This window comes from Halyomorpha halys, unplaced genomic scaffold, assembly GCF_000696795.3.
Source record: "Halyomorpha halys isolate HHAL.00 unplaced genomic scaffold, Hhal_1.1 Scaffold164.1, whole genome shotgun sequence".
NCBI lineage: Eukaryota > Metazoa > Arthropoda > Insecta > Hemiptera > Pentatomidae > Halyomorpha > Halyomorpha halys.
The window spans coordinates 309759-320664 of NW_027108420.1; the positions used below are offsets into that span (position 1 = coordinate 309759).

At 28.9% G+C, this 10906-nt stretch overlaps 1 protein-coding gene across 1 annotated transcript in view; it reads left to right on the forward strand.

Moving 5' to 3' along the window:
* Positions 1-10571, forward strand: part of anne (anne boleyn) — a 27062-nt gene extending 16491 nt beyond the window's left edge. Inside the window, exons 12-22 of the mRNA XM_014417656.2 lie at positions 1432-1554; positions 2217-2370; positions 2480-2725; positions 2956-3116; positions 3609-3751; positions 3833-4023; positions 4136-4601; positions 5342-5701; positions 6123-6301; positions 8861-9048; positions 10435-10571. Of these exons, the coding sequence (XP_014273142.1) occupies positions 1432-1554; positions 2217-2370; positions 2480-2725; positions 2956-3116; positions 3609-3751; positions 3833-4023; positions 4136-4601; positions 5342-5701; positions 6123-6301; positions 8861-9015 (2178 nt within the window). The 3' untranslated portion in view covers positions 9016-9048; positions 10435-10571. The remainder of the gene's footprint in view (positions 1-1431; positions 1555-2216; positions 2371-2479; positions 2726-2955; positions 3117-3608; positions 3752-3832; positions 4024-4135; positions 4602-5341; positions 5702-6122; positions 6302-8860; positions 9049-10434) is intronic.
* The last annotated feature ends 335 nt before the right edge of the window (positions 10572-10906 follow it).

Sequence of the window (10906 nt, forward strand, 5' to 3'; positions counted from 1 at the left end):
TATTACATGATGGTTCAATATATATATATATAATAGTAGTATCGATCCATTTTCCGAATCTCAAAAGTGATGGATTTTGACAAATGAGGTAACAAAAGAAAGGGAATAGAGGGGTCGATTCTTAATCCTTACTGGAACTTTTTTCATTAAAAAAAATGATGGATTTCAAAACTGTGACAGAAATAAAAATTAGGTTTTAAATATTTCAATGTGGGCATCATTACCCACCTATGTTCCTTGGAAAGATATGTTGGTCTCTGTGTTTTAAAGCCCAAAAATGAACAATTTTTGAGATATTGTACAAATCAGGTACAAGTCAAACCTCATTCTATGATTAGCTTCCATAGTGCCATGGTTGCTGTGGGATACTTATGCGATGATCGGCTTGACTGATTTTTATTTCTGATGGTTCAAATTATTGAACTAGATCATGAGAATATTTTGAAACAAATCCAACTTAAGATCCTTTGTTTTCATTTGTTTAGTCTGTCCATCTATAGATATATATTAATATTGAGCTAACGACTTCATAAGACCAATTCATACGTTTTATTGCTATAAATAATAAATTACATAGTGATATACCAAGAATGTGTTTAACAATTTTATCTCAAAATATTGCTAAAATGTTTATCCACTCTGTATCTAAATAAATAACTTTTTTTGAGTGAATAGTTCAACAGATTTCCAAATTTCATTTATTGCATTATACTGACCTGTGTCTTCGCCCTGAAAATTCGTAGCCTGCCTATAACATCCATTCATGTACAATCTAGCGATGTCTCTATGAGGTTTCAGCGAGTACAATTCATGGTTAATATAAGCTTGCAGATAGATCTTAAATGTGAAACTGAAGTGATTTCTATTGGAGCAATGTAATTACTTATGAAAGATAGAACAATATGCAGCTTTACCAATTGTGTGTGTTGAATAAACTTTCTCCATAATATTATTAATACGAATGAGCATGATATCACTTATACTTTGAATTAATTAAAAAGAAGAAAACATATCTAATGCGAGAGTTCTCGCTGAAGTAAACTTGTAAATAAAAAATATAGTAATAAATATTAGGCATAAAATGAACAGATGGAGCACTATGAAATAAAATAATAAATATACGAAAAGTGATAACAAATTAGTTAAAACTACAAGATGAAAAAATAAGATAAAAGTAAATATATCAATGGGAAAAATAAGAATCGAGAAAATGGATAATAGAGAACAAATTAGGATACTAATCTTTTGTCTAGGAAGTAAGCCAAAGATTGAAGGGAGGTGGAGGAGAGGAGAGATTCGACTGTCAAAATTACAGTTAGATATTAAAACTGTGATGAAAAGAAATTGATATTGTAAATTTAAAATATCATTATTTATTTATAATCCAACTCTAAATCCATATAATTTTAATAATTATTATTTCTCTTTAAGATGTTTGAAAGCACTGGATGGCTTTTGGAAGAACCCGAAGTGAGTGATGTAACCAAATTTGATTTGATATCACCGACAGTGGTTAAGCCTGGCAAAACTACTACCATTAGTAATCTTGCAGAGGTAAGTTTTAATTATTTTTAGTAGTTGAATTCTCGCTCTGCCATTTTTTTTTATTCTGCTTTTTCTTTTCTTTTTTTTTTTTATCACAAATATATATATTTTATTAGTGTTTTCTTTGAAAAATAGCCTTTACAGCTAAAAAGAAAAATTGTGTAATTTGAAAAATACACTACAGAGCTTGTTTAATATAATCATATCTCAAAGGCATAGGATTAACTTACACAATATTTTTTTTTATCCCAAATATATTTTTGTATATATTTGTATAAATATATGTATCGGGGTAGGGTGTTACAAAATCCCAAGCAAATGATAAGAAGTAACTCCTTTCTGAAATTTAGGAAAGTTTTTTTTTCTTTTCTTTTCAATCCCAAAATCATTTTTGGTTGAAAATCAACCATGGTATTGAGAATTTTGAATTTGTCTGTATTTCAAATTAAACATTTAATCCCTTTTATTCCATTCTTTTTTCAGTGCTAATTAAAAGGAGTTAAATTTACTATAAGCTTATATGCACGTGTCTGGAATTTATTTATTTTTTAGCTTCATTTATATTTGTTGAAAATAAATGTTTGTAACTACTCATATTTTGAAAAATGAAATAGAAAGTTAAGAAAACTAACATCACTTTTATTTTCTATATCAATGTTGTTTCTTTGTAGGATTCTCTAGAAGTAGGCATAATCAGACAATTCCCATTTTCCTCTTCTCTACAAAGAATGAGTGTTATAACTCGACGACTTGGAGCAGGTGCGTTCACGCTGTATTGCAAAGGATCTCCTGAAATGATACAATCACTCTGCGACAACAAAACAGGTTCGTGTCATAACTGTCTAAAAAGTTCTACTCAGTTTTACTTTTGCTTTTAAATAATTCCTTTTTAAAATTTTTATAATGGAATAATTTATCATCTATTATTTTTCAGTTCCATCTGATTTCGAAACGGAATTAGAAGAATACACACGTGAAGGATACAGGGTTCTCGGTCTAGCATATAAACAGTTTCCGTCTAAATTAAGTTATGCTAAAATGCAAAGGTTGTCTAGAGAAGAGGCAGAGACAGATCTTGTATTTCTAGGTCTTGTTGTTATGGAAAATAGGCTCAAACCCGAAACATCTGGTGTCCTCCATCTTCTAAGGGATGCCAAGATTCGCACTGTTATGGTCACAGGTAAATTTTTCTTATTCAACAACTCATGTTATTAATTATTACATTTAAGATATAATAAGTTTCAATTTATAAAATCAAAACGATACTCTGATCACCAAATATTGTCATTGTGTCTTTTTCTGTTTCTGTGAATATTAACCAACATTTTATTTGATACGGTTAGGAATCAAAATTACATATTTTTTTGGTGACGTTATGTAAGTGGATAATGATTGAGAATTATTTTCTAGGTGACAACATGCTGACAGCTTTGAGCGTTGCAAGAGACTGCGGGATAGTACCCCACGGCCAAAGGGTCATCATGGTGCACACTGCTAACAATCAGAGCTCTAATACCCCTGTCGTATACTTCACTCAGTCCAATACTGCGTTGTCTCCAGCTGACACAGTCGTATGTGAAATGAATTTATATTATATATAAATAATTGGCCTATGCGAATTTGAAGGAAATGGTTAGGATTTTGGTCAAGAAAAACATATTTTTCAAATATTTATTAATTGCCAATGTTACGATCCACACCGTGTTTTGATCATCAGAGTTAAAATAAAAAGATACAGAGCATGTTAAACTCATGTAAGAGTAAAAAATTACATAAATAAAAGAGATATAAAAGTGAAGTTATGAAAAGACATCCATATAAACAAACTAAGATAGAACATTAATCAAAAATAGTTAACAAGTTAAAGACGAAAACCAAAATTATATCCTTAATCTTATTAATAATATATCTTAAGAATATAACCTTATAATAGAATATGTTCAATTTTTTTCTTCATATTTGTTAACTTATACTTTAATTGATTAATTTTTGAAAAGATTTTAATATTTTGTGAATTGATTTATCTATTATATTATTATGACTTCAATTGTTTTCTGTTGCAGCATGTAGTGAATGAAATGAGTCAAATTACCAATACTGAAAGTATCACAAGCCTGCAGACTTTGGACTCAATGACAGTGAGCCAGATGGCCAACGGCACAGCTCGTAATAGCATCATCACTGATCTCCCTATTGACAATACTATGTTAGTTTCATTCCATTTATGAACTAAATTAAGAATTGTTCTTTAATGTCGAGAACTAATTATTTATATATCTCTTTCCAGCGAAGAAGGATTGAAAGCTGAAGGTAATGACTATAGCTTCGCATTGACTGGTTCTACTTGGACTGTACTTAGGTCGCATTATCCTGACCTCATGAATAAAGTAGCCAGGCGTGGAGCTGTCTTCGCCCGCATGTCACCAGATCATAAACAACAGTTGGTTCAAACGTTGCAGACACTCGATTACTTTGTTGGTTAGTTTTTTTTGTTTGTTTTTTTACAATTATTTATTAATGGATATAACAGGTTATTTTGAATTTAGTCATTAAATCTTGATAATTTTATAAATTGTAATTTTTTTTTCAGCTATGGTAGGCGATGGTGCTAATGACTGTGGTGCCCTGAAGGCAGCTCATGCAGGTATATCTCTTTCTGAAGCCGAGTCATCAGTGGCCTCCCCGTTCACCTCACGTGACCCTAACATCAGCTGCATTGTCGAAGTGATAAGGGAGGGTCGTGCTGCCCTTGTTACATCTTTTGCCATTTTCAAATACATGGCTGCCTACAGCCTCATGCAGTTCGCCTCCGTTCTCATATTGTATTCTATAGATAATAATTTAACTGATGTAGAGTTCCTTTACATTGATCTCTTTGTTATTACAACATTTGCATTCGTCCTGGGAAGAGTAGAGGCGTTCAGAGGCCCCCTTTATCCGAAGGCTCCTCAGTCTTCGTTGATTTCTCTCGCTCCAGTTCTGTCGCTCCTGGGTCAGATGATGATCGCAGTGAGTGCCCAACTTTTTGGGTTCTACTACGTCCAACATGCTAGCTGGTAAGTAAAGGTTAATCATTACAAATTATCCTTTTAATTAATATTAACTTTTTTAAAATTTTAATAAAACTTGTTTTTTTCATTTTGTTTCAAATTTTTGCACGTCCAAAGTTTTGGTCCTTGGTCATTATCAAGGAGAAATTTTAAAATGATGTTTGTAATAAACCAGGGACTAAAGGAGTTATTAATAAGTTTTATTTTAACAAAATCATCAATTTTTTAAAAACTTATACTTAAAATTTTGAACTAGACTTTAATTTTATTGGGATGAATTAAAAATGTTTCAAAGATAAAAGTTCATAAAATTTTGATGATTTCTACTACAGTGTACATTCAGTTACACACAAAGGCAGAAAAAGAAGAATTGGGTTGTTCTGATTTAATGTTTTTCAATTGACTTCCCAAAACTTTTTTTCACAAACATTTTATGATTATTCAAGGCTGCCTGGTTATTGAGGTCAATGTTTAAAGAGCATTTTCAGCTCTAGAGTACAATTTGGGAAGTGGCAATTTACAGGAAATATTATTATGAATTAAACTAAATTTTTAAATAAAATGTACTAATATGGATTTTACTATGTTTCATTGTTCATCTTTTGAATTTAATGTTTAGCAATAATCTATTGATAAACTTGTAAAGTGGCAATTTTTATTGATTTCAATTTTAAAAGGATACTTTCTCTATTTTATAACAAATATCTTTGGAGAGGACTTGCTTTAGCTATTGTTTTCCTCCACAGGTACGATTCCAAGCCGAACAATACTGCCATGACAGACATTGAAGGCGGCTATGAGAACTACTCAGTATTCACAATCTCCAGCCTCCAGTACATTATCTTAGCGCTTATCTTCAGCAAAGGTGCCCCGTATAGGAAGTCCTTGCTGTCGACTCCAGGCATGGTCTGCCTCACTGTCACGATAACTGTGTTCACCCTCTACCTCATCCTGTCGCCTTGCTCTTGGCTCATCAGTTCCTTCGAGCTGGCCATGCCGCCATCGATGATGTTTAGGATTCTCATGATCATTGTTGGCATCATCAATCTCTTACTTGCATTTACTTATGAATTCGTCTGTGATCATTTTCAGGAATTCCTTAACAGGTAGTAATTTATGTTTTTTTGTTAATATTAGATTTATATATTTTAGTAATATGCATATTTAATCTAAAAAGGACCTATTAGGATTTATTTGTCTATCATCCAGGTTCTTACCTATTATCTGTAATTTTAAATTGATAATAATTATTAATCACCAATCCCCATTTTACAAATTATTAACTCAATGAAATGAAACAATTCAATTTTCTACAACTCACTTTTATTATTCCACCTTATTCTGAATATATTTATGTTAAATAATTAATTAATTTAACAATTTATTGAAATATAATTTCTATTTTTAAACTACCAATGCTTTGTATAAATAAATTGTAAATACTCACTGTATTTACAATAATAACTTTATAAGTAGTCTCCGTAGATTTTAAATTTAAAATTCATAAATTTTGTAAATTTTTTTCAGACTTTTTGCTAGTGTTGATATGAAGCATGAAGAAGTAGAGAGAGAACTTATGGAAAATAATAATTGGCCGGAGATAACTACCGAGCCTCCACCTGTTGAAACATCTCCCAAAATTCCACGTCCAACAACCACTGTTACTTTTGTCACACCTCAACCCGTCCGAAAACTTAGTATTAGAGGTATTTTATAAATTCTTTACTTATAATTAGTATTATAAATGCATGAGGAAAAGTAAAATCGTTTAGTTTAATCATTCTCTGGCCCTGGCCTGGCCCATTATGCATAAATAATCTACGAATTTAAGTAAATATTGTAATATTAAAAAATTATTTAAAGTAAAATAAATGGAATTTTATGTAGTTTTAACTTAATTCTCATATCTAAGGTATAGTTTTGAAGATGACAAGGTCAAATTAAAAGATTAAATATTAAATAAATATGAGAATTTTTATTTTTATTTATAAATAATATTATACTCTTAATCTCAGGGTGGGTTTCTAGGCAATCAGAACATTTATCTTTAATAACACTTTTACAATTTTACTTAATTATATGTTGAGCTAAACTAATTAATTTATATAATCTTCTTTTGATGATTGATGAATCTTGATGTCGTTTATTTCACAAACTAATATTGTCTTTAAACAAGGCCTTGGTCCTCTCCTCTATAAGTTTTGAACTTCACTGGTGATCCAAAACAAAGAGTCCCTTTTTCTTCTTGGGAGACTCGGAGACTCTTCGATGTCCTCTTTTTCAAGATGGTCTCCCTTGAGCCTTCAGTTTTCTTAAATTTACTTTAACCACAATTATGATTAGCAGTTAAAATAAAGTTTTTAAAATATTTGTATCTGCTCAACATGGCCGCTATTCAACAGACTTTTTGGAGAACACGCGCCGCCATCTTGGCTTTGTTTTGAATAATGTATTTGTTATAGAAAATGAAAATTGATTAGCTTGCTTTTAGGTTTAATACTACAATACTTAACGTTGATACATAAAATAAAAACTTACTAAAATCATTTATATATAAAAATAACTATTTACTCATAAAAGAGGATATTACAATATAGATAGTCTTATAAGAAAATTAATTGGATATCCTTTCCCAATACCTGGAACCATTAAATTCATCCTATACCTAATCCAAAATTCTTCATATAATCCTTATATTGTTATAGAAAAAATAAAACTATCTATAAAAATGTTTATATCCTACTTTTTCAGATTTGGCCCGAAACAAATACCAATCCTTCCATTACAAACCATATATCCACTAGTTTCTATCCTTTCTTTCTTTCTTCTCATCCGATTCCCTCAAAATCCTCTGAAGCATTTGAAAAGGTAACGATCCTATGACCTTATATTATAGTTTAGGAGAGATAAGCTATACAAAACTGTCATGTAAGTGCTATTAATGAGTAGTTTCTCCTCAAGTCAGTCATGCCAGCATTGTCACATCAATTTTGATTTTTGCATTTTTACTTATATAATAATAATGAATTATATTATAAATATCCCCTATATACCTATATATACCTGCCTGCTATAAATTCTTAAAATATAATGTGATATCTTACAATAGATTATTCTGTTATATATATTTCTATTTAGATTAAGCCTATTTAACTTGGATTTTTTTTTTATTATGATTAGTTTAAAATTTTTATTTCATTGATAAGGGTTGCATATATTTTTCTTTTCATATCTGTTTTGAAGTTAATTTTGTATATTTACGTGATACACACAGAGTGTTAAAAAGCATTTGAAATTTACTGAGACTTCTAGTTTTTTTTTATTAATTTATCTCCTTTTTTTATGAGTTTTTAATCATTGGTTGGAGGACTGGGGTCGCTCAGTGGGTCAACTCTGACTTTGACCTTCGTCAAAACAGCCCTGACGAAGCCCTGCAACGTTAGCTCAATAAAAATAGTATTATTTACTATTAGCATTTACTATTTGAGTTTTTTTGATTGCACCATATTCTATTCATTAATACATACAGTCAATCAACAATCTTCCAAAAAATATCGAAAATGCAGTTGAAAAAATCATTTGGAAATACAAAATTGAATACAGAGTTAAGTTAATTTAATAGCAATATTTCTAAATATTTGGTGAATTTTTTTGTTTAATGACACATTTTAGGCTTTTATGTATTTAATTTGTTATCTATTTAATTGTTTATTCCCGAATACTTTTGCTACCTATTTTTCAATATGTGTTTAGTGTCATGAGAAAAATGTGTTGAATAAAATTATTTTTTTATGAATTTTCTTTTTTTTTTTTGTGTGTGTATTATTCTCAACCAGTGGGTAAGTAATATAAAAATTGATAAAAATTAATATAAGTAAATTCTGAATACTTTCGACATCAGTGTTTATTGATTTTAAATATTTTCTAGTTCTACTTTTATTTTGTAATTTTATTAATATGAAATTCGTTAATGTTAATAACACTATGCCTCGTTAGTGTAATTTATATTTCTGATTTTTTTTTTTTTAATTTATAAAATCTTTTTTATTTATTGCTATTTACATAAAAATATATCAAGTAAATTTGATGTAAGATCAAAATGGAGTGATATAGGTATGTAGAGAAACTACCCATTGGTAGCACTATAGTCATATTTATAAAATTTAATTTGTTTTTATCTTTAAATTTTGTGAGATTTCCCCTTTATACAATTTATTTTCAGTTTGATTACTATTAATAATAATGTTGCTTTAAACATTAAATAGGTAAGATAAACGGAAGCGAGAGCCATCTGGAAGAAAAATTCTCTACGCCTATGAGGAGCATCTTAAGCCTGTCGCCCGCAGTTGGCCAGTCGGAAGACAGCCTCTCCGGGTATTTGACCCCTCCAACGAGTCCACTCGCCTCTCCCTCACATTGACGTCTGCCCAGCTGTTCATCTTTTTGGATTATGGTAGTATTTAGTGATAGTTTAAAATTCTACTTCTAATTAAAAAAAAAAGTATGTTTAGCCAACTGATGCAAGAGAGAGGAAAATGTTATTTTATGATCATAGATTGGAATACATCTTTTGTTATTTTTAGTATTATACTGATTAAAGCTACTAATTTGTTAAGACTGGCACTAATGCACGTATTGTCTTTTTTTTTTGTAATGTGCTAAGTTATATTAATGCTTACTTAAAAAAAAAAAAATGTGTTTTTTTTTTCTTATTTTAAGAATTATTCTTAAGGCTAATGTTAATTGATTATAATGATACAAATTTTATTTAATAATTTAATTCCATCTGTAAAGTGCTTCTGCGGTGATCAGTTGTTAAAAAAAAAATATTTCTTTTCTTCAGACTTTTTTGAAATTTAATTTCTAGTCATCCAAATTCCAAAAAAAATCTTTGAACTATTAATAGTTGATAGTTTGAATTATTATTTTAGTTCAATTGTGAGCTACTTACTTATTTTTAAGTAGAAATAAATCCTTTAAAATTTTTATTTATCTCGATATACACTCTGTTCATAGCAAATGAAGTCAATTTTTTTTTTTTAGTGTATTGTTTCTATTTATTAAAAAAATTCTGAATTATTGTCAAATGGGATATTAAACCAAAAAAGTTATGTATTAATTTCGATAGAGATGTGAAATATTTTTATCAGCTTGGAAATTTATTTATTTTGTTATCGACGAAGTGCAACTACATCTTCTAAAATTTTTGACTTAAAAATATTTTATCTACTTCCTTTTTTACTGCACAAAAACTTATTAAATATCATTTAAAATATAAATAAGTGTACATTTTACACATATTTAATTTTTATGCCCTCAAAATTTAATTTGTTAATATTCAATTGACTTATACGGACTAATCGATAAAAACTTTTGTATAACATGCAAATAAATTCTTGTCCTTCATTTTGCGATAATAAGGGTGATATTTAATATTGTGATAACATTTTTATCAGGCAAGTGAAGTCGTCCCTCTTGTTTTTATCTGTTAGTGAAATGATTTAATTAAAATCATATAAATAAAATAAAAAAAATAATATTCTGAATCCATCCGAAATCTGGATAATAAAACTTAAGCATCAATGATGTTGCTTATAAGTATATATGATTATTCTAATATATTACGTGTAATATCTTTAAAAAAATTGTTAATACAAGCATATGTTTTATAGTTATTGTCAAAGTCCCTCCCTTCAAATTTATATATAGTATTAATTTCTCAAAATTTATTAGAGATTATTAGTTTTGTTTGCTTGCATGTATTTATTGTACATCTTTTCTTAATACTTATTATGAATGTACTTATAGTCAAAACAACTTTGTTAACTTTTTTTTTTAGTTTGATAAGACGCTGAGAACCTTAAGAGAAGAAATACAAAAGGCACTTGTCAGATTTCTCATTAGAATTAGCCAAATTTTATTTTATAAATTTGCTTTATTTAACATGATGAGGTATATTATACTATTAGATTATTTATGAAATAGAGATTTGTTGCTTGAATTGTCCTCAACCCTTAAAAATAAGATTTAAATTTGTTTATGATACTGTACCCGTTATACAACGTATTTTTTTCTGCTTTTCATTAGTCTTAAGAACAGTCGTAATATTACATTCAAATATTTGATATCAGTTCAAATTTTATTATTTAACAAATCATTTTCGTTGAGTAGCTGTTTTCATTCCAAAATTTCTGGGATGTCCGGCCTTAAGGATACAATGCAAAATTTTCTCAGACATGTACTTAATAATTGAATTTTATTTTATTTTTAAAATTTAAATAAATCATTGTTTAAGGCCCAGCATACCAGAT